This window comes from Drosophila albomicans, chromosome 3 (genome assembly GCF_009650485.2).
Source record: "Drosophila albomicans strain 15112-1751.03 chromosome 3, ASM965048v2, whole genome shotgun sequence".
Lineage (NCBI taxonomy): Eukaryota > Metazoa > Arthropoda > Insecta > Diptera > Drosophilidae > Drosophila > Drosophila albomicans.
Genome location: NC_047629.2, coordinates 38431072 through 38455337, shown reverse-complemented (window position 1 = coordinate 38455337; position 24266 = coordinate 38431072). Strand labels below are relative to the sequence as shown.

General features: G+C 38.0%; 4 protein-coding genes across 5 annotated transcripts in view; 2 read left to right on the top strand and 2 right to left on the bottom strand.

The window, feature by feature from the left end:
* Positions 1-24266, bottom strand: part of LOC117572311 (uncharacterized) — a 61998-nt gene that overhangs the window by 2394 nt on the left and 35338 nt on the right. For both annotated transcript variants that reach the window (XR_007955146.1, XM_034255042.2), the window contains exons 3-9: positions 24112-24219; positions 23973-23994; positions 18886-18965; positions 17236-17380; positions 15178-15578; positions 14923-15075; positions 13266-13589 (exon numbers count right to left, since the gene is read on the bottom strand). Coding sequence is in view for 1 of the 2 variants with exons in the window: in XM_034255042.2 (XP_034110933.1) it covers positions 13266-13589; positions 14923-15075; positions 15178-15578; positions 17236-17380; positions 18886-18965; positions 23973-23994; positions 24112-24216 (1230 nt within the window). In the remaining variant the exon portion in view is untranslated. The remainder of the gene's footprint in view (positions 1-13265; positions 13590-14922; positions 15076-15177; positions 15579-17235; positions 17381-18885; positions 18966-23972; positions 23995-24111; positions 24220-24266) is intronic.
* LOC117571101 (spermine oxidase-like) lies at positions 1154-3485 on the top strand. Its single transcript, XM_052005294.1, has 2 exons — positions 1154-1169; positions 1696-3485. Exons 1-2 carry the CDS (start codon positions 1154-1156, stop codon positions 3186-3188), a joined length of 1509 nt encoding a protein of 502 aa, XP_051861254.1. The 3' UTR covers positions 3189-3485.
* On the top strand, positions 5278-6989 carry LOC117572314 (spermine oxidase-like). Its single transcript, XM_034255045.2, has one exon. The coding sequence runs from the start codon at positions 5350-5352 to the stop codon at positions 6850-6852; it is 1503 nt and encodes a 500-aa protein (XP_034110936.2). The 5' UTR covers positions 5278-5349; the 3' UTR covers positions 6853-6989.
* On the bottom strand, positions 9396-11027 carry LOC117572313 (spermine oxidase). Its single transcript, XM_034255044.2, has one exon. It carries the CDS (start codon positions 10922-10924, stop codon positions 9464-9466), a length of 1461 nt encoding a protein of 486 aa, XP_034110935.1. The 5' UTR covers positions 10925-11027; the 3' UTR covers positions 9396-9463.

Genomic DNA, 24266 nt, shown 5'->3' with positions numbered 1-24266 from the left:
GCTTTTAATTTAATTATTGCTTAGCATCAATTAATGCAAATAAATGGCTATCAACAGCTAACACAACATTCGACTTAAACGGTATTGAACTTTGTTGATTGCCTTTAAGTATAAGCCACAAAGCAATAACTAATTATAAATTATATTAGATATTGTGGATAAATAATGTCGAATTATGATATTCCCTAACACGTAACACATATAAGAAATTATAAATTATGTGAATTATTGGATATTGTAGATAAATTCATAAATAATATCGAATAGCGATATTCCCTAACAACGAGCTAATGTAACAAATAAAATCAACATATTATCAGTTGCTATGGTAACGATAATATTATAAATTACGAACTTATTTTATGAGTATATTTATAAGCGACCCACTCATAGTGAAATGAATACAAATGAACAAACGTCGACTTGGCTAATCACAACAAAATGTTGTGACTCTTTTATCAGTGCTCGAGCAAAGCTATTATCAGAGACTATAGTATACTATAGAATTCTGTAGTCTTTCTCATTATGAAATGTAGTCAAGGTCAAAGAAGCGGCATAGTTGATTTACACTAAAATATACGTCACTTTAATTAATGGCAATTACTCTTAATATTTTCGCATTTGATTTATAACATGGAAATATATAAAAATATATATAGTTCATACAAGTTTGTCTACGAAATTAAGTAAAATTCAAAGGGGAATTGAGTTTGCAAATGTTTTTGAATTTTACAAATAATTCTTCGCCTATTTTTGGCAGTTCATTAAATTGCAAAAAAAATTATAAAAAGCTTTCATACAATAATCAATTATTGCTATGTATTATAGAAGTTTGCATAACTTAGATAAGAGCCTTTATTAGCAATATAGCCTTAGTGGCTTTGGCTCATCTCATTGCAATTGTATTAGTTATTTAAAAAAAAAATAATAATAAGAATAATAATTTAAAATATTTAACTTAAATATATAAGTAAATAATATATAATAACAATCGAAATACTTATATTTATTTATAAATTGTAGGTGTTCACCTCCAAAACATTTTATCTACAGCAAGTAGATTTTCAAGGAGAAATAGGTCAACAAATTTGTTTTTTTTTTAATTTCACCAAAAATTCTTATCTTATTCTGACAACAACTAGTTGCAATATGAATGAAAAGCTTCTATGGTAAATTAGAAAAAGCTTTTAATTTAACAAGCATATTTTGCATAAATAATATAAGATTGAGTGACTTGCAGAATTTGCAATATTGTTAAAATTGACCTGTATATTAAAAATAAATAACATATTCTAAAGCAGCACTTAAAACTATGACCTTGACTTTATCGAAGGACAAACAGCTGTCTTTGAATTTAATTGACAACAAACAGCAAATAATTTCGACACAATTATTTTAAACCTGTATTCCCAATATAGTTAGCCAAACCGCCATACATGGAATTTATTTACAACAAACAAAAATAAATACTAAACACATGTTGACAGCCAGTTCGTTGAGCTTTAATTACATAAGGCTGGGTTCAAGTTGCCATCAAACAATAAGCAATTATTTCGACGCAATTAAAGCAACAACAATAATAGCGAGAGAGAGCAGCGACAGAGAGAAATAGTTCCTCAATATTATCTAAAAAATTATTCTAATCACAACTTAGAATAGATTATAAAAACTAAAAGCGCTCTCAGTTCTCATCAGTCGCCGACAAGTCGTGGAATTGTAATAAAGTCTACGTCAAGAATACGTCAAGAACGCTTGAAATCATGAGTAATAAAACAAAGCAAACTGCGCGCATTGTCGTCATTGGATCGGGACCGTCAGGCATCGCAGCTGCTACGCGATTGATCGATCAGGGATTCAAGAATGTGAGCATCTTGGAGGCAGAGAATCGCATCGGCGGACGCATTTGCACCGTGCCTTTCGGTGACAGTGTGGTGGACAAAGGAGCTCAATGGTGCCATGGCGAGTCTGGCAATGTTGTGTATAGCCGTGTGAAGGATTTGAATCTGTTGCATCGCACTGGAGATGCCTTGAAGACGATGACCTTGGTGCGTTCTAACAAACAAGTGTTGAACAATGAAACGGCTTTTATTCTTGGCAGCGCTTTCGAAAGTTCGTTGCCAACTACGCCAAATGAACTAAATGGTTCTCTAGGCGATCATCTGACGGACAACTTTTGGAAGGCACTCAGCGCATCGCCACCAGTTGATAAAACCATTGCCAAGGAGCTGTTCGAGACGGGCAAGCGACTGCGCTGCTCCTTTACAGCCTCGGATCATCTGTTTGAGGTCTCGAGGAGAGCGCACTTGGAGTTTGCTCAGAGTGATGGCGAATTTCTGCTCAACTGGAAGGACAAGGGTTACAAGAGTTTCCTTAAGGTTCTGATGAATGCCAAGCTGAATGATGCTGATGATCTTGGTGTGCTCAACGGACGTGTCAGGCTAAGCAAGCGTCTGACTGAAATCAATTATGCGAGTGACGAGCAGCTGAAGCTGCGCTGCGAGGATGGAGAAGTGATCACAGCTGATCATGTCATCTGCACCGTGTCTCTGGGTGTCCTGAAGGCGGTGCATCAGCAGCTCTTTGTGCCCGCATTGCCTGAGGCTAAAGTGCGTGCTATCAAAGGACTAAAAATTGGCACCGTCAACAAGTTCTATTTGGAGTTCGCCGAGCAACCTTTGCCCGCTGATTGGATTGGCGCCAACTTCCTGTGGTTAGAAGAAGATCTCGATGAGCTGCGCGGCACCGAACGCTTCTGGCTCGAGGGTGTCTTTGGATTCCATCGTGTGCTGCATCAGCCACGACTGTTGCAGGGCTGGATCATTGGCGAACATGCGCGCTACATGGAAACTCTCACCGAGGAGGAAGTGATCGAGGGATTGCTTTGGTTCTTCCGCAAATTCCTGCCCTTCAATGTGCCACATCCACAGCGTTTCCTCCGCACCCAGTGGACTTCCAACCCGAACTTCCGCGGAAGCTACAGCTCGCGCACCAACTACACCGATGAACTGCGCACTGGACCCTGGGATCTGGCGACTCCGCTGCTCGACGCTACAGGTCGACCCAAGGTGCAGTTTGCCGGCGAGGCAACAAGCAAGACGCACTTCTCCACGGTGCATGGAGCCACAGAAACTGGTTGGCGAGAGGCCGATCGACTCAACGAATACTACAGCAGTCGCAACAAGCTATAAAGTGGGCGTGGCATCAACGATTACAATCGATAATTAACCTCTACGCAAGGGGAAATCTATTTGGCAAGAGCTTTGCCCACAGTTGACCTTAACATTGAATATAAAATAGTTTTATGTACACACAACAACAAACAATTTCTTATCGTTGAATGTAGAGTAACTGATTACTTTGTAAGAGCTTTTGTACGTACAATATTTTTAATGATACAGAAAAGCTATGTGTTTGATTTATTTTCTTGTTTGTGTCTGTTACTTTTTGTTGGGAGAGAGGAAGCAAATAACTAGAATAATTTATAAAATAAAATGCTTAATCTATGCATGAATAGAATGGGAATTTTTAAACAAAATACAAAATTAAATAAAAACCATATTCATTCTAATGTGAAGTAACAACAATAAAATAACCTCACGCTTTCTTTGTTTGTTTTTAGAAATTAACTACTAATAGTATTGCGCAATTCAAAGAATTTTTGTAAACAACTGTGACTGATTTGGCAAGGCGTTTAAAAAGGTTGACACTAAAGAATCGGAAGCGTTTTAAATTCATTATATATTTTAAATTCTTAAACATTTTTTTATAACTTTGTGCCGGCAGGAAATGTATGTAACAGGTAGAAGGAGGCATCTCCGACCCTATAAAGTATATATATTCTTGATCAGCGTCAACAGCCGAGACGATATAGCCATGGCCGTCTGTCCGTCTGTGTGTCTGAGATGGAGCTATAATTTTTTTTGACAGCATTTGTTATGTTTGCACGCAGATCAAGTTTGTCTCAAATCTTTGCCACGCCCACTTCAGCCCCCGCAAATCAAAAAAATCGAATAACAAGCCTAATTTTAAAGCTAGAGTTGCGAATTTTGGTATATATATATATAGTAGTTATGATTTCTGACTTTAATTACTGATTCCTGAAATTTGGTTACGATCAGATAAAAATTGTGGAAGTTATTAAAGAAATACTTTTATATGGGCAAAAGCGCCTACTTACTGAGTCTGAGTTGCTTTGGCCGACAATCTGGTACATTGTGCCGTCTATGGTATATTTTGAATGGTGTACTATACCGATATACCAAATATACCATTTGGTATATTTTTAGTATTTTTGCAGTATATTCGGTATATTTTGAAAATGATCCCGCAATATTTTGCCTTTATTAAAATGGGGAGCGGGTAGCGAGCACACTCGACTGTAGCTTTCTTACTTGTTTTATTTTGGAAATTTGAGTTAATTCAGTTACTCAATTGTTGTTTAATAATGTTTTAAATATGTAACATTCAATACTTCATGCAAGTTCTTATATGTATTAATATCAATAACTATTGCAATATTCAACATTGTAACGAAACTTTTGCTAAAAGTTATATTATCAATTTAATAACTTTTCGATGGAGAATTGCCTGGAGTTGTTGGGCTCAGTTAATAAACAAGATTGTTTTTAGTTGTTTGAGTATTTTGTAATATATTGTTGATGTATTAATAGAAATAATTGCTTTATTTAATCTATATTCTCTCAACTCTATTGTTAGAAGTTTTAGTATAAATGAAGCTAAATGAAATAAAATTAACTTTAGGCAATACATATTTTCGAGCTGTTGAAATTGCTGAAATTCCACTTGGTTTAATTACATAAAATTGTTTTTGTTGCTTAACAATTATTTTAAATATAGATGTTGGCAAATATATAATTAATAAATGCATCTACTCATTATTTTTACTACCTATTTGTAAAAAGTTTGACTTTCAATACAGTAACTAAACTAAGTAATATTACCCTTGGAAAATGAAATTGAATTTGTTAAAATTTCAATGGATTTTATAAGTAAATAAATTTGTTTTTTATTGTTTGATCATGTTGGAAGGTATTTTTGTTAGTATTGATAGAAATGAAAGCACATAAAATATCCTATTACTTTTTACTGCATTTTATAAAAGTAAAAGAGTAACAATCTAGTAACTACACAATGTAAATTTAGCTTTAGGTAATGACATAACAAAGTGATAACATTGTAAGCATGTGCCTCACTAACTGGGTAACCCAAGAATCTTTGTCGTACAAATGCACTTCTTGATAACCGAAACCACAACCAAAAAACAATAACAACAGCAACAACAACCACAGCGATTAAGCCTAGCTCAACTGGTATTTATATGAGTTCACAATGTGCTCGAAGGCAAACAGTTGCTCGACGACTTGTAAGACAATGACTACTTGTGCAATCTCCCCACCGGTTCTCAAAAGCAAAGAGACTGCTAGGATCGTGATCATTGGATCGGGTCCTTCAGGCATCGCAGCTGCCACTCGGTTGATCGAACAAGGGTTCAAGAATGTGCGCATTCTGGAGGCAGAGAATCGCATTGGAGGACGCATCAATAGCATCGAATATGCGGATAGCATTGTGGACTTGGGTGCTCAATGGTGTCATGGCGAGACTGGAAATGTGGTCTACGAACGCATGAAGGATTTGAATGTGCTGCAGAAGACCGGGGACATTGCCGATGTTGTGCGCTTTGTGCGCTCCGATAAGGCGAATCTTTCCGAGGAGACCGTCAACAAGTTGATGAAAATCGCTTTAGGATCTTTGCCTGGCGAGAATGTTCCAGCTTTCAATGGCTCCTTGGGTGACTATGTGACGAAGAAGTATTGGGAAGAGGTGGACAAGTTGGAGAATGTTGATCGCGCTCTGGCCAGCGAGCTGTTGCAAAACTTTCTCAACTTCGAGTGCAGCGTCGAGGGTTCGGATCATCTGTTCGAGGTCTCTGGACGCGGTCATCTAGAGTTTGTGGAGAGTGGAGGCGACAATTCTGTTCATTGGTGCAACAAAGGTTACAAAACTTTTCTGCGTGTGCTGATGAACTCCAAGCCCGATGATCCCAACGATCTGGGAGTGCTCAACGGTCATGTGGAGCTGAACAAACGCATCGTCGAGATCAACTGGCAGGGCACGAATGAAGTGCATCTGCGCACCTGGAATGGTGAACTGGTGACAGCGGATCACGTCATCTGCACCGTGTCTCTGGGTGTTCTCAAGGAGCAACATGAGAAGCTCTTTATCCCGGCGCTGCCCGAGGCCAAGTTGCGTGCCATTAACGCACTCAAACTGGGCACAGTGGACAAGTTCTTGCTGGAGTACACTAATGAGCAACCCATGCCCAAGGATTGGCCTTCTGTGAACTTTTTATGGCGCGAACAGGATCTGCAAGAGTTGCGTGGCACTAAACGCTTTTGGCTTGAGAGCGTTGGCTACTTCCACATTGTGCTCTGCCAGCCGCGTTTGCTGGAGGGTTGGATCATTGGCGAACATGCACGCTATATGGAAACGCTGCCCGAGGAGGAAGTGCTCGAGGGTCTACAGTGGCTATTCCGCAAGTTTTTGCCCTTCGACATGCCGCAGCCAAAGAGCTTCCTGCGCACGCAGTGGCACTCGAATCCCAATTTCCGTGGCAGCTACAGCTATCGCACCACATATGCGGATGCATTGCGCACTGGTCCTTGGGATCTGGAGTCGCCACTGGGCGATGTGAGTGGCAAGCCAAGGTTGCAGTTTGCCGGAGAGGCGTCGAGCAAGACGCACTACTCGACGGTGCATGGCGCCACCGAGACGGGTTGGAGAGAGGCGGATCGTCTCAATGCTTACTACAGCAGGGACAGCCCATCGAAGTAGATTTGAAAAAGCACATGAAATGATAAGGACAATGATGACGACTACAGAAACTCTATTGAATTGTATACTTATTTAACAAATTGGCAAAAACTGTGATTTAAATTCTCAAAAATTAAACAAACATTCAGCAAAACTAAAGTGAACTACGTGTATTGAATAGAAAAGGACACGAAATGATGACGACAACAATTAGAACTTGATTTAAATTTTCAAAAATAAATAAACATTCAGTGAGCAGTGTAAATTGATGACAACAACTGAAACTCGATTGATTAGTATCTTAGCTTTAGTTTTGCATCAAGCAGAACACCTAAGTCATTCTCCGACTCTATTCGCTCAAAGGGAATACATATAATACATAATTATTTACGTGGGCAGTGCCACTATAGAAAGTCATAAGCTTACATTTATTGTAATTAAGATTTAACAAATTTATTGTGCACCAAGAAAATCTTTGAATGTCAAGCAAAGCTTAACATCATCAGCATACATAAGTACATGGGAATGCTTTATAACATAATACAGATAATTTATAAACAAAGTGGACAATAGGAACCCAAATGACTAGGGCACACCAGATGTAACTTTGCCGGATTTAGATACAAAGCTATTAAATTAGAAATATTAAATCCTATCCAAAATATATGAGGGGAGTCTCTAAATTAATTTATGAGGAAAACCGTAAAAGACTAAGTTTATACATCGAAATATAATTATTCACGGAGTCAAAAGCCTTACGGAAATCAGCGTAAAGAGCATTCGTATGCATTTTATTATCGAATCCTTTAAAACTATGGCAACTATTGGCAAAAACTATGATTTAAATTCTCAAATTCAGCAAAACTAAACCGAACACAGGGTATTGAATAGAAAAGGAAATAGAAAGATGACGACTAATTGACAACAACTAAAACTTCACTGTATTGCTTACTATATTAAAAATTGGCAAATACTGTGATTTAAATTCTCAAAAATTAAACGAACTTGCAACAAAACTCAAAATTGAAGCAAGTACATTGAATACCTTACAACAAGTTGTATGTTTGACCAGCAACTGCTGGCCCACAGCTGCGGTTGGAATACTTCCTTTTTTTTTTGTTGGTTGGTTGGTTGGTTGGTTGACAAAGTCGCATATGTAATGGGTAATCTACGAGAAGACGATGTCCAGAGGCTGGGCCAACAAAGAGAGCAACAACATTTGGCAACAACAGTTACAACGCTTTGGCCTTTGCGTGGCATAAATTTGAATTTTCAACACTCAACTGTGTGTGTGTGTGAGAGAGTGTGTGGCTAAAACATTTTGCAGCACAGTTTCCACTTCGAGTTTGCTTCACTGTTTGCGGCATTGTTGGCATTCCTGGTGTTTGGTCTGCCTGCCTCTGGCCCCTTCTTCCCCCTCTTTCTGTCCCTCGTTCTCTGTGAAGTGCCAAACTGATTTTTACTGCTGCATTTTTGTCCCTATTTGGCTTTGCATGTGTAAAGTGCACTGAACCACGCCCCCTCCCATCTGGCTGTTTGTCTGGTTTAGTGTGCGTTTAGCCTCAACACCCCCTACACACACCCCCTACGCACAGCACAATTACAGTGTTGTCCGCGACTGCTCTCGTTGCAAATGAGTTGGTCAACATGTTTTGGTCAAATGTTAAAATGGGCCAACAACACACTGGATATTGCCATGTTCAAATGAATATGCTTTGCTTTCCTTTGCTTTCATTTTCCCTTAACCAAGTGCACATAATCAGCCCAAAGCGTTTACTTTAAAACCTGCAAGCCAGACAAATATTTACTGCAATAACATGTGGTAACAACTATTACAACTTGTTCGACAGCAAAATATCTCAATTCATGGATATTTAGTATGAATTGTAGATGAGAAAGAATAGTTAGAAATTGTATTGTATTGTGAATGGATGTCCAAAATTTAATGAAGTAGCAATAAAGTTGAGCACATCGATGAGCATGTAATATTAATAATACTGAGAATTATTGATTAATAATTTAATATCAAGAGAATGCAATCGTTTCTCTGTCGATATGAATTTCGATTATTAATTGTGTAATAAAATCTGTAAGCCACAAATAGCAGCTAAGCTAAGTGCATAGTAATTTTCAAATATGTTTGACTGATCATAAATAGTATATAGTAGCTTTTACTTGGTTTCATTTAAGTGATGATTGCTAATTTTGCTATTTGAAAGCGAGATCATCTCAACATTGGTCTTAGTCCAAAATCGAGTTACTAAGTGCGATTTAAACGATTAGACTTCCTTATGATGAACTATCATAACAGCGATCTATAATCCCTAAAGAAAAAAAACGAAATTTCTAATAAATCCTAATCGAATTCAAGGACATATCCACTTGTTTGTTAGCGAGAAATTCGACTTGTCATGTTCTCAGAAGTTCATAGAATAAACAAGGAAGTTATAAAGAAAATGGTTGTAAAAGTACTTTACTTGTTCCTTATGTTATATATAAAAGTACTTGATATATCTCTTATGAGTGCTTTACCCACATAAATGAACAATAAATAAAAAAGTAGATTAATTGGGACACGTTTTTACAGTTTTATTAGCACTTGCAATCAGCTCGCAGTACGCTTATCAATTCCTTATAACTGTGCTGTTTTCGATCGATAATAGCTATTCAATCGATCCGCCTCCCGCCAACCTGTCTCCGCTGCCCCGTGCACCGTCGAGTAATAATGTTTGTGCGAAGCTTCGCCGGCAAACTGCAATCTTGGTCGGCCGCCAATATCGAGCAGCGGTGCCTCCAGATCCCAGGCACCTGTGCGTAGTTCATCGGCCATCGTGGTGCGGAAAGTGTAGCTGCCCCTGAAGTTGGGATTCGCATGCCACTGAGTGCGCAGGCAACGCACTGGTTGTGGCACATCGAAGGGTAGGAATTTACGGAAGAGCCAGAGCAAACCCTCCAGCACTTGCTCCTCGGTGAGGGTTTCCATGTGCCGAGCGTGTTCGCCAATGATCCAACCCTGCAGCAGACGTGGCTGATAGGATACCGGATAGAAACCAAACACGCTCTCCAGCCAAAATCTCGCCGAGCTGCGCAACTCTTGCAGATCTTCCGCCAGCCAAAGGCAACAGAAGCCAGGCCAATCCTTGGGCAACGGGGGCAAGGCGTACTCCAAAAATAACTTGTCAACGGTGCCAAGTTTCAGACCTTTAATGGCACGCACTTTGGCTTCAGGTAAAGCGGGCACAAAGAGCTGGCTGTGCTGCTCTTTGAGCACTCCCAAAGACACCGTGCAGATAACATGATCTGCAGTGAGCACTTCGCCATTCCAGCAACGAATTAACACCTCATCAGCGCCTGTCCAGTTTATTTGTGCTATACGCTTGTTGAGCAGCACTCTTCCTTTTAGTACACCAAGATCATCGGGATTATTCTGCTTAGATTGCATGAGCAAACGCAGAAAACTCTTGTAGCCCTTATCGCGCCAGTTAAGCAGCAGTTCGCCCTCGCAGAGCCAGTACTCGAGGTGTCCGCGTCCCGACACTTCGTACAAATGATCTGCGGCCTCAACGGAACTCTCGAACTTGTGGAAGTTCTCCAGAAATTCCTCGGCTATGGTTTGATTTATGGCTGGCAACTTTTCCAGCTCTTTCCAGTATTTCTGGGTTAAGTAATCCCCTAAAGAGCCCTTGTAATCCGTCAGTTCTGTTTGCCTCTCTGGTATGGAGTTGAAGGCAATTGACTTGAGGTTGTCTGCCACCTCATCGGACAGCACTTCTTTGTTGGAACGCACACAACGAAAGGTTTCGTAGTGACCTTCTGTGGTTTCAAGTAAGTTCAGATCCTTGACACGTTCGTAGACAACATTGCCAACCTCGCCATGGCACCATTGAGCACCCAAGTCGATAACATTATCAGCAAATGGAATGGTATTAATGCGTCCACCAATGCGATCTTCCGCCTCCAGCAACAACACGTTCTTAAAGCCCTGCTCAAGTAATCGTGTTGCAGCTGCAATTCCAGCTGTGCCGGCTCCAATGATCACAATGCGTGCGGTTTGTTTGCTTTTGCTCAGAGAGCGAATGGATGCGGCACTCATTATGCTTAAAGTGAGTACAACTATAATTCAGAGTAACAACGATTCACCTTACACTATAAAAATACGTGCGCTACGCTCTGCGTTCGGCATGCGACTGAAAATCGCTTCAATAGTTTTGCCTCTCTTCAACGGTGAATGTCACCCACCGCTCTAATGTGCTGTGAAGAGAGGAGAGAGAGACAGACAAAGAAGGAGAGCGCATAATGCAAATACTCGAAATGTAAGGCAAAGGGCAAAATCGTATTTGCTTCACTAATCGCTGATGATGTCAAATATCACTCTTTCTTTCACACTCTCTTAAATTTTGTCGCGTGGTTAGATAAGATACGTTGAGATATTGTTATTTGGCAAAGATTGTAAATTAATTATGGAAATCAGCATTAATGAGATGAAGATTGTCACACAACTGTGCAGAGTGGAAAAAAATAAGTTAGCGAGTTGTAAAGCGCAGATAGGCAAAGTAAGTTAACGATATTGATATTGACCACGTTTATCTGCCTAATGTGCTAGTCTCTCTATATTATCTTGACATAGTTATCTATAGAATTAGCACAGTTGACTATGTAAGATAATTTTTATACTAGATCATCTTAAGGTATTTTTGCAAAATTTTCAAAGATCGCTGTAAAAAAAATAAAAGGAGAAAGATACTTTAATTTAGTATGCAAATTTTTAGGAAATACACAAATATTAGCCGAGTTTTAAGGCAAAGATAGGTAGATAAATAATGAATGTCAAAGATATAGATATTTGATTTAATTATCTGCCTAAGCTAATATTGGAATTTTATAGTAGTGACAAAATTATCTGGAATATTGGAACAATTGACATCTTAAGAATTTCATATAGTAGATTTCAGTAAAGCGAGCAAAAAGTGTCTGCAAATTAATTTTAAAATTAAATTTAAAGAAAAACTTTACTTCGTTGTATAACTTGTATGCTAAAAATATATGTATTTGATTTCACTCTATTTTATATTTGACTCTTTATTACAAAAATACCCAAATTTTTCTGAAGTTTAACAAATATAAGCGTGTGTTCGAGTTGAGTTGCCAAATAATCTGACAAGCAGTCTCTTTAGTTGTCAAGCATATAAAGTTCAAGAATTTAACTATCTCTAGTGCTTACACATGTCATTGAAAGTAATCGAATCTATTATATGGAAAACTAACATTTGCTATCAATTGTTTACCAAATATAAAGTTCCTTAGATAGAGATAATGTACTGTTGTCAAGCTGTTATTAGTGTATTTCTAGTTAACTGTTGCAATCAATTGCTCCAGTTTAAAACACAATTTCAACGTTTAACTTGCATCATAAATCCATTTTGTATGCAACAATGGAAAGTAAAATTTTTATAAAGACAAACACAAACTGCAAACCGCATTGCGATATATTTTTGTTGTTTTACGTAGTAGTTGTATGTAGTATATACTACGCTATAGTTTACTCGAATATGGGTAACATTCAGTTGAAAGCTGCCACTGGTTGCCTCTGAGTTGAGTGGGAGGTTGGAAGTTGGTTGTTGGTTGGGATGTAAGGCAGCAGGCAAAGCGCTTTGATGAATGTATTCATAAAAATCCAATCATTGCAATTGCAGCGTGCTCACCAAATAGAAATACAAAAACAAAACAAAAACAAAATAACAACAAGAGAAAAGGCATTCAAGATGAATACGCCAAAATAATGGGAAAAACACAACAGACAGCTGGGCGCGACTGAACGAACTCAGTTGGAATACACACACACTCACATATACACTTACATACATATATATAGTCAACAAAAAAAGATATATACTGGACATTCCCTCAACCCTCAACAACTTTGCCTTCGCCCATTTTGTCCTTAGGTCTCACAAAGAAGTCAACAAAAAATTGCAGTCATATTTTTTTTGTTTTCTTTTTTTTTTTGCACAAAACAAAACAAAACATTTGTGCATAGAAAAGAGACAGGGATACTAAGAGAGATTGAGAGAGTGAGAGAGAGAGAAACAAAAGAGAACGCTTACAAGGCAAGAACAGCAACAAAAATGCGATTAAAATGACAAGTGAAAGCAATTTTCGTGCAGCTGCTGTGGATAATGGGGCAAGAGAATGTAGAACAAGGGGAAAAGGGGGAGAAGACAGTTGGTAAGTATTGCAGACGGACTGCCGTTGAATGACTGCTGTTTGGCATGGAATGGCAATATGAGCGTCAGAAGAAAATATGACTCTGTTTATGGCCAAGCCTAAGGCAGTTTCTATACCATCAACGTGCAAATATTGCTATCCAGTTACGGTCTCCTCCCCTTCCATTTACCCTTCCCCTTTTCTTAACCCTCCTACGTATTCGTACTCACATTCTTGCTGCATTCACATTTCAGTATCCATTCGACGGCAATGAATTTATTCTCAATTTGTATCTGATGTGATTGCAGAAATTCCTGATCGATGGGCTCCAAAGCAATGGTGTCCCATAACTGACCCGGCTGCTCCAGCTGCTCCTTCTCTAGCTCCTCCGTCTCATATTGCCTGTCACCTTCAATTGCAGGCTCCAGTTCGTCATCCTGTTGCTTGCCAAAGTATTCTGCACGTCGTCGTTGTTGTTGTTGCTGTTGTTGCTGTGCTCGCTTTTGTACGTAGTTAATTGGATCAACGGCATTTAAAGGACACAACAGCTCGACCTGCATAGGAAACACAAAAAAGACGAAGTAGTTGCAATTGGAACTTGAGAATGTAACTAGTTGAAATCACTGCATTCAATTCCTCTCTTCTCCCTCTTCCCATTTCCTGATCCCCGTTGATTGCGACGAACGTTTAATAAATTGAAAAAAAAGTGCAATCAGGCACAGGTGCTAAATTGATTTTGACAGCCTGCCGAGCATTTGATTTCCCATTTTGCCATTTTGCTGTACTTTACATTCTACAATCTGCTCTTTTTTGTCTGTCAATTGCCATTGCAATTGACGTTTTAATACAATTTCCTTTTTAATTAATACCAAAAGACGACGAAATGCCAAAGGCAATCGAATAAATAGCAATAAGAGAGCCATTAACTACTTAAGTGCTACTCTAATAAGGGGTAAATAGATTCAAATATAAATTAAGCTATTTGAAAAGCTTTTAGTATGAAAAGTCTAAATATAAAGTTAGTATAAATGAACAATTCAGAAGACTTTTAGTTTAAAGAATATATATTTATTGCATTAAATTTTGGCAAGCTAATTTCTTAACTATAACTTTAAAAATAATTTAATAAAAAAGTAAAATAAATATTTTATAAGACATTTGAATATTTGTTGGAAAACAATACTCAATATCCTGAAAATTACTGAATATGTTGATGGTTGTAACTGGTATATTAAAAAAAATTATACTCAAAATATACCGTAGAAAACTATATATATATAAGATTGTCAACCAACCAATATATAATTTAGCAACAAATACTAAAATATACCTAAAGCTGTATTTGGTATATCAAAATGCTATTACATTCAAAATATACCATACAGAAAAATATATACCAAATTCTCAACCAAGCAATATATATTTTTAATAACAAAATTTTTTTTTCAATAAATGCTTATATTAAACAAAATGCTGTATCCTCAAATATTTTCTTCTTAAAGAAACAATCAATAAGAGCATTAATTCATCGACTTGTCCAGCTTTATTTTCTCCTCCGCCATTCTCTTGTTTGTGCTCAATTTCTCTTTGCCATTTAATAGTCAAAGATGTTTCGAATTAAAATGGACGCTAATTTAATTGATTAATGAAAATAACAAATTGCAGTCAACAAACAGTTTTCTACTTTGGCATGAGGATGCGACAAAATTGCAGCATGTCTTTGGGGCTGTGTGACATAGTTGTTGCAAGCCTTTACCAGGCGAAAATGAAAAGCCTCTCAAAGGAAAATTGCTTTCAATCACCCACTGAGCTGTTTGCTATGCAGGTGAGGCAACGACAAACGCATTTTGCAAGGTCTTTACGCAAATCTTGGACCGAAATACTCACTTGTATTGTTGTGGACACCGCTGGGGCACAGCACTTGGTGCCGCGGTGGCAGCTGCCGCACAGTTTGGGACGATAGAGTTTGCGAGAAACGCATTCGCCAAGTCGAATCCTCGCTGGCCCCAGGCGCTGTAAGCTCCGGCACTCGTGTCCCTTCTGTTGTTGTTGTTGTTGTTGTTGTTACGCGTGGGAATGGTGAAAAAAGAAAGTTTCATCAGGCGGCTGCCACTTGCAACACTTGCCACATTCACAACTCACTCTAATTCTATGCGCTGGCTCCTGTTGCATGTGCTGCTCTTGCTCTGGCTCCGTCTCTCGTTTTGTCTCCCTCTGATGCTGCCAGTGCCATGCTCTCTCCCTCTGATGTTGTTGTTGCCGCCGCTTGTGATGATGCAGCTGATGAAGCTGGCTGGCAGCCAAGTTGTGCTCTGGCTGCAGGTTAGTTAATGGCCTGTTGTGGCTGCTGCTGCGCTTATTCTCTCTGCTGTCTCGCTTCTTATTGTCTTGGCCACATCTGCGATTCTCGCATAACCGTAAATTGCTCAATTGATGGCAGCCAGTGTGGGTCGTAGTCTGCCTCGTGGCAATGCCCAGGCCGCAAACGCTGCTGCAGGCGCTCCAATTGCCGCTGATGCTGCTATTGTGGCAGGTGGCATAGACTGCAACAAAAAGAGTTGATAATGATTATGATTGGCCAACTAATGAGCAATTCCCAAGTGCTCAGAGTATAAACATAGTTTGAGTGCAAAATATACTTATAGAATATCACTTCAATAATAATTTAATCCCATAAAGACTATAAGCTCTAAATAATGAAATCAGTTTTGGGGATTTCTTAGAAGTTAAAACATTTCTTATGTTCTATTATATGTTAATGCATTTTTGGAATACTTCAGTTAGAAATTTAAATATATGTCTGCTCGGAATTTTAGTTAATTTTATTGATTACAAATTTGTTTAGCTAGAATAAATGAATTCATTTTGAACTTGTTAACTGAAGTTAATCAATTAAAATATTTTTTTGTTTTCTTGAAAAAGTGGAATTAATTCGATGACTTGGAGGGTCCCCATACAAATTAAATTGATTAAAACATTAATTAGTTGCATTTTAAAAAACCTATGGCAACCATAAAATAAAGAAAATTTTATTTTTCAACTTTTGGTTTGTAGGTGTTCCGGATATAACGACAGTCCCTTGAAAGTCGCTATAACCGGAATCTACTGTATTTAATTTATATTTATATGATTATAGTTTGTTTATTGAATGACATTAATAAAAAATAATTAAATTTAGAGAATACAATAGGTAAATAATTATCGTATTTTAATGTAGTAAATAAACCCTAATATATAAAAATCGTATCAAAAGAGAATAATTATTTGCAGAAGTTTACCTTTTTTATCGCATAGGAAATGTTGAATCAAATTAAGAGTATAAAGCAGTCATTAAATGATAAATAAATCTAATATGCGTTGTTCATGTGTTAATATTGCTTTCATTAAATTAAATTCCTCTGTGCAAATAAAACAATCCGCTAAAAATGCTGCCAACAAATCCATATTTCTACACACTGCGTATGCTTGATATTGTGACTTTTATACAATTTTAATTTGTAGCAAAGACCTTGAGCATTCTCGTGTATTTATTTCCATTTTTACAGCGTTGTTTGCATGCTAATATCCATTCCGTTATTCCGTTGGCAATTTCGTTTTATTTTTGCGTGGTAATTGCGTCAATGGGCAGCATTGTGAACGACAAAGGCGTAAAGCCCAATTGAAGTGAGGGCCCTTAAGAGCACTTAATAATCTTGTTTATTTATTGCATTTTGCGCGTTTAATTAACACTTAATCCTTGTGTAAGTAATTATGCTGCTGCCACTGTTGTTGTTGCTGTTGTTCTCTCATAGCTGGAGGCAAGAGCAAAAGCTACAGCTTCTGTTTGGTGTTTGTTGCTGTTGCTTCTGCAGTTTGCTGCTGCTACTGCTGGTACTGCTGATGCTTCAAGCACGACTGTTGCCTTGTCATGGAATAATTCATCTTCATAAATATGCGTTGCGCTTTTGGTTGGGCGCTTAAAAAGCATTAAGTTGTGCGCCGGACGCGACGACGGCGATGACGACGACGACGATGACGATGACGGTATGCCCCTGGGCGCCATTAACTCACAACCATGGACTATGAAAGTCCAGAGCCAAAACCGGCTGCGACCATAAACACACTTATAAAACAATAACAAGGCCATGACCCGCACCTCCTCCCCACCTTCATGGACCACTGTCCACTTCCCAACTTCCCACAGCGCAACTCGCAACTTACCATCAGCTGTTGGATTCTCACAGAGCCACATTTTGCAACAGTGGCCGGGCACCTCGACGAGACGCGGTGATCTGCACGAAATCGTATCCTCCGGCGCCGGCAGCTGCTCGTTTGGACACAGAGTCGAGCAGGCATGGCGACCATTCTGCAAGAAGGCGAAAGGCGAGACATTAAAATACATTACAAGTGGCGCCCAACCAATCTCCATCTGCTCTGTTTATTTAGCCCCAAATAAAGTCATAATGTAAGCAAAATATTTGCCACAAAACAGTCGGTACGAAAAGTACTCGCACACACATACCGCCTAATGCCTTAAGTATGTTGCCAAATTAACATTTTCTTACTTGTTATTTTATTTATCAACAGTTTCGCTTTCGTAGCCATGTGCCATGTGTTTAGTTTAGTGTGGCCAAAAACTTGCTTAGTTTTCGCTCACTTCCAAATTGCACTGCATAAATTGCGACCTTGCTTTCTGCCCTCTTTACATAAGTGTGTGTGTGTGTGTGTGCGTGCTACCATTTGGCATGAATACTCTCGTATGTGTCTGCCTGCAATGATAAACTGCCTCAATTGTTGGCTAGAGGTGTGAATTCCAGCAACAATCACACACACACTCGCTCACACATTTCACTCTTGCCTGAAGACAAATGTTTGGCCATAAAGCAATGCCAAGGATTTAGTTTTTGGCCGAGATTTGGCCAGCCTCCTTTTTGGCCTTTGCTTTTGCTTTTGCTCTTGCCGTTAGCTGTAATTGCGCGTAAATCTCATTCACATTCACGTATTAGATTTTACTTGTTAGCGCGTGTTTAACTCACGTGCTGAACAAAAGTTATGGCTGGGAAACATTATAATAGTAGAAACTAAATAAATAATAGCTTTAAATAATTATTTGGATTTTATTTTATGTAAATTCTAATACTAAAGGCATTTTTATGCTCGGCAAAATAATAATAGTCAAAGATATAATAAATAAAATTAAATCATTGTATTTGTCAAATATATAAATCATATTATATTTGAAGCTGCTCATTACTCTATTCAAGAGCTAAAGAACAATAAATTCATTAAACAATCAAATATTAAAAAATAAACGCAACAAAATATTTTCTTTTTCAATAAATAAATTATAATAGCTTCTAATTTCTCTACCCATTCGAATTAGTGAAAAGTAAAAGCTGCTAAAATTAAACAAAATATTCTAAAACATGTTTTATTATGCTGTTATTATTATTACCATAAACTAATTATCTTTTTAAGCTTTTCTTTGTTTATTCCCCTTTAAAGTTTCTAATTCGTATAACGTTTTCAGCCCGACTAAATTCAGATTTAATTGCTGCGCAGCATAAAGGGATTTGTATGGTAAATAAATTACACAAGTGTTAACGTTAACCCCTATGAAAGATATGGAAAACAAGAATAAAAAACACAAAACCTGGGGCAATCACTGGTTAAACAATAGCACAAAAGCAAAAGAGCCGCTTAGTGGCACTGCATTTGACTTTGACCCTATCTGCAGCTGTATCTATAGCTCTGTCTGTGTCTGTTTCTCTGTCTCTCAGTCTCTGTGTCTGTTGTGGTTAGTGGCAACTAAACGGTGGCAACCTTTACCCCAACCCACCCCACCCACACTCAACCCATCACATCACTTACCTCGCAGACGCATTGAGTTTTACAATCCAATTTAAATGTGGCTCCATGTGCGAATGTTGTGTTGCCAACACTGCAATTGGCTGCAGGGCGCACACAAAAGGGCCCAAAATGACAGGCGGACGTGGCCGAAAAGTGAACGAAGGCCAACGTTAGTGGTAATAGCAGTAGTTGTTCCATTGTTGTCCAGCATCCAACCCGGGGGAAAAGTGAGAAAAAGAAGAAAGAAACACACACAAATTGTAGTCGAAAGAGAGAAAAGCAGAGAAATGAAATCAGCTCAACTCGTACTTGCCGCCGAGGTGTGGCAAATGTGAGTTGAGCCCAAAATAGAACTAGAAATTGAATTGAACGTAGTGTACTTTTTTTGGGAGATACTTTAATGGACATGACAGCTTATGGGTGAGAGCGAGACATTGTGTTTTGTAGTTAATGGGCAGAGAGACCAAAGGAACGCAGCTTTAAGTAACTTTGCGGCCTTTTGTGCACTCGTCAATCTTTAAGCAGTTCCATTAGTCGAAGTTGTTGCCTTTGTTGCATGTTCTTATTACCATGGCTTATTCTCTTTTGGCCTGACATTTCAGCAGCCAATTTTCATCATGCAGAGAGGTGGGTGAAAACCAATTAATATTTGCCAGTGCTTGTTATAAATTTTCTTTCGCATGTTAGATCACACAAACAAACACACGCATGCACGTACACATATTTATCAGAACAAACAATAGACTTTTGGCTCATCAGAAATGAACACTGACAAATGTTGTTTGTGCTTTATGGTCCGCCATTAGGCCACAAAAGTTTGCTTTTGCTTTTGCTTTTGCCAGAGCTACAGCTTCAATCACAATTACGAGGCTTTCGCTGGAATTTTTTTGCAATTTCGCAGTTACCTAGATACAAAGGCGGTGCCCCTGCCTCAGTCCCAGCTGATGCTTGCCACATGCATGTTGCTTCTGCCACTTATAGCTACGTGCTCTGTGGCAATTTTCCACTGTGTTTTTCCCCTTATTCGTATTTTTGTGTGTTTGCTGGGAGTCAGGCAAATATTCTTGAATTGATTTCGGTGACGACGTGACGTTGTAAGAACGATATCATATAGGAGTATATATCACAGAAGGCAACAGACAAAGGCATCATCATTCATTTGGCATTTTGGCATCAATGGTTAATGTGAAAATCGTTGTTGTTGTTGTTTTTGTCGCTGCTGTTGCTGTCATTGTTGTTATTTGTAATGAATATGGGCACGTGGTTGCATGTTTATGTCGTTAGCAATTAGCTTCGATTATTTGATATACGAGTAGACGAAGAGGAGCACACCGGATGTTGACAACTAAACCTCAACCATGTGGCACATGTCTCGGGGCAACAACAAGCAACAAGCAACGTGCAACATGCCCATTGAAAACCTTACACCTTTTTTACTTTGTGGCGAATTGTGTCATTTTCGAAAGTGCAATCTTCTTAATGTACTTTGGCATAAGACACACACACACACACACACACATACAGAGACACACAGACTGACTTACACCCAAACACACTCGCTCATAACAAGCAAAAGCTGTCTGCATTGAACCCATACAGAGCAAAAAGCTTGTCACACATACACAAACACAATCAGTGACATTGCTTTACATATCAAACAGCGAGCGTGTGTGGAGTGCTATTGTGTGTGTGTGTGTCATTGTGTGTAGGTCTGTGTATGTGCCATTGCTCGTTACAAGCAATCGCTGTTTACCCTAACGAATCGGGCAGCTTAAATGACGAATATGATGAAAGCTGAAATATCCTACAATAAGTTAATGATCAGACTTTATAGTGCATAAAGAAGTTTGTATAAAGAAAAATAGATTAAGAGATAAAAATAAATAAAAATGTAAAAGTTCTTAATGAATATTTTATTTAAAATGAATACTATATTTAAAGTTTTTGATAAATATTATATTATATTTAACATGAATATTATTTTAATTTTTTAATTTTTCATAAATTAATATATGTAAAAGGTAAATAAATGAAAAAATTAAATAAATAATAAAAACATTTAAAGTTCTTCATTAATATTTTATTTAACATAACGAATTTCATGTATTTTTATAATTTTTAATCACGGCGTTCATATTAATGTAAAATTTAATTTAAGAAATATTAAAATTAAATAAAATATTTTTGATAAATAATGTAAAAATATAAAATAAATGTACTTGTTTATTGCCCTTATGCGAATATAAATTAATATGTAATTTACTTACATATAAATATGGTCATTACTATTCAAACATAATAAAATGAAAAGAAAATACAAAACATATTATTTATTACGTTAAAACTATTTAATATATTTCCCTAATCTTTCTAAATTGCATTTCATTACAAATGCTTTTACTCCTAAGAAAACTTGTTCAACATTCTAAAGTCAAGCTGCCTGAAGAGGCCATTACATCTCAACAAGTATTTATTTGCTGGGTATCTGTCGTTGTTCGTCCTTATGGCGGAAGTGAACGCAGGAATTGCAATGTGAGCACTTTTATCTGCGCCCGCTGTCAACATTTAAGGATGTCTACGCTTTGCTCGAGTGTACTTAAGCAGTTATGTTCTGAACGTCGTCTGTTCATACTCTCTCTCTCTCTCTCTCTGTCTCTATCTTCTTCAGGTTTCAGATTTTTCGCCGACAACCTGCAAGCTGAGTGCGCGCCGCCTTATCCATGCTATAACTTCATGTCATGCATTATACTTTTTATTTTGAAATGTACTCATGCGCTCATCTCTCCCCTTTTTACTCTGCATGTGTTTTTTAGTAGCAAAGCGAAAAAAAGTGTAGCATATTTTTGTGCGCTTTCCACTGCCCACTTTTGTTTGGGTCATCATCACTTGTCCGGCTACAGTTGGCGGAGCTATCTGTGTATGGCCCGGGCATGGGGTCACGTGTGCACAGTTTATTTGTTTTATGCCGGGGCGCATAGTATTTGTTTTACTTAGAGTTTTAGATTTACTTAAGTCGTTGATGACCATGACCAAATAAAGTTTCATTTTGTGCAAAGATTTACAACACTTGAGCGTGTGCGACAAGTTTTGAGTGCTCAGCGAGCAGCAGTTGCCCAGTGGCTAGTGTCCAGAGCAGGCCATAAAGCGGAAAGTTCAAAAGACTCTGTGTTTGTGCGAGAACAACGCTGCGTATGCGCAATTTTATTGCAAATTGTGTGTTCTCTGTGCTGTATTTGCCATGGACAAGATATAAATGCAATGAAAATAGTCTGGCACACACAAAGCTTGTTTAAGCAATAGTTATTAGAGGGAAAGAGAGGTTTAACTGCTTGGCAAACTTGCCACTTATTAGCCTTAAAATTCTATATGAACTTTAGTTGCTATCTATTCGAATTTCAGTCGCTTTACTCTGTAAATTTATTTCTAGGTAGAAATCTTATTGATTTCAGCTTGAAGTAAATCTCGTTTTGTTTGTATGCCTTTCAAATGCTCACGTTCTCGTAAATATTTTTGTATTTTTTGTGTTTTTTGAGTTAATTCCACCATCGCACATACTTTCACATACATCGTGCTCCACATTTTTCGTGTTTCGATAACTTTTGCAGAAGTTCCCTTCGCTCCCTCCCTCGCACTCACAGTGCAGTTGCCGCACGAACCAAAAAAGAACAAGTTTTACAGTTTAAATAAACTTGTTCCGTTTTGCCTGGACAATGCATCAGCACAGCGGGGCGCTGTGCTACACGCTACAGGCAACAAAACGTGTGGAGCATTGATATGCGCCGAAGGCACATTCACACACAACTGAAGTGAGGGTTAAAGGGAAGGCAACAACAGCAGCAGCAGAAGCTGAAGCAACAGCAGCTCTCGCACTGAGCCCACAACAGGCGAACGCACAAACTGTATTGGCATTTGACTCGAAACTTTTGGCTTTTGCCTTGCCAGTCGACAGCGGGAGGACAGAGAGTGAAAGAGGAGAGAGAGAAAGAGGGGTGCTCACACACCCATAAAACATATGCAACGATACTGCCAGAAGTAAAATTGTTGTATTGTTGTACAAGTATTTGTTGTAACGCCCAAATCGAAAAGTTTTTGGCACAGTTCGTGCTGCTGTTTAATTTTGAAAAGCTTTGTACGACAACATACATACGTATAAAGCCCGAGCACAACATGTCGAATGAATTTCATCCTCAACTCGCACAGAATTGAGAAAAATTGCAAAAAGAAAAAAAAAAAAAAAGAAAAAGAAATCCATTAAAATCACTTTACTCGTTAGTTAGCTAGCTGACTGCTACGTCTGTCCAGCCAGATTAGCAACTGCTAAGCAACGACAAAAAAAAACTCACAAATGTCGAAACTTTTCCCAGACAAAATTTACGTGTATTTATTATGTGATTTGAGTTTCCGATTTTGCATAACAACTAAGCGCATATCAGTAAGGGATTTACTACTATTGGTTTACACATCATCAGCTTAATATATTTTAATGCTATTGAACTAAAACTGTTGCTCAACTTAAATTTTCCTTTTCATGCCCACACAGATTGGCATCTAGATATATTTATTGCTTAAAAGTTGTGTATTTTCATTATTATTATTCGATTTGACTGCCTTCAAAAAGCTTTGCACATTTATTAAATCACTTTTTCAAGCTAACGAAATTGCTTTCCTTTCCTTTCCTCATCTTCTAAAGTATTTTTGGGCTATTTTTTCGTGTGTTTCGTATATTTACTTATTTTGACTAACACACACCAAAAAAAGAAGTGTAAAAAGAATATATATATTTAAAATTGATGGGTGTCTAAATGGGAAAAATGTCTGTGCTTGTTTTTTGTGTTGTTGTTGCACTTTGCTCTCAGAATTTTGTTGGAAATTATTTTTGGGTTGATTTGAAGATGCTCACATTTGAAGTGGCAGACGTAAGAGTGCCTTTGATTAATGAAGCGCAAAGTTAATGTAATTTTACAATTTTCATTTTCATTGGAAATTGGAAATTGATTGCGAGTTCATGTACTTTACAATATATACGGAAGCCGAAGCCATCGTAGATGATGATTTGCTTAACTTTTAAGGCATTCGCAGCTCAATCGGTAAAAAATAAATGGACTTACCGGGATTTATATGCCTTGGCAGCTTTTGGTACGCATAATTAAGGAGAGAGACACATAAAAAAAAGATAGAAAACGAAAAGAGGAGAAGTTTAGTAATGGAATTCATAAACATTTGTATGTGTTTGTTTGGTCAACTTACTCTGATGACCTTAAAGCCCAGGCTCAGATTTGCCTCGACGCCGGCAATGAGACTATTACCAAATATACTCAACAACAACGGCAGCAGCAGCAGTAGTATCAGCATTTTCTGTAAGCAGATGAGAACGGAATTTGCAAAAAAAGGGGGCGTGGTTA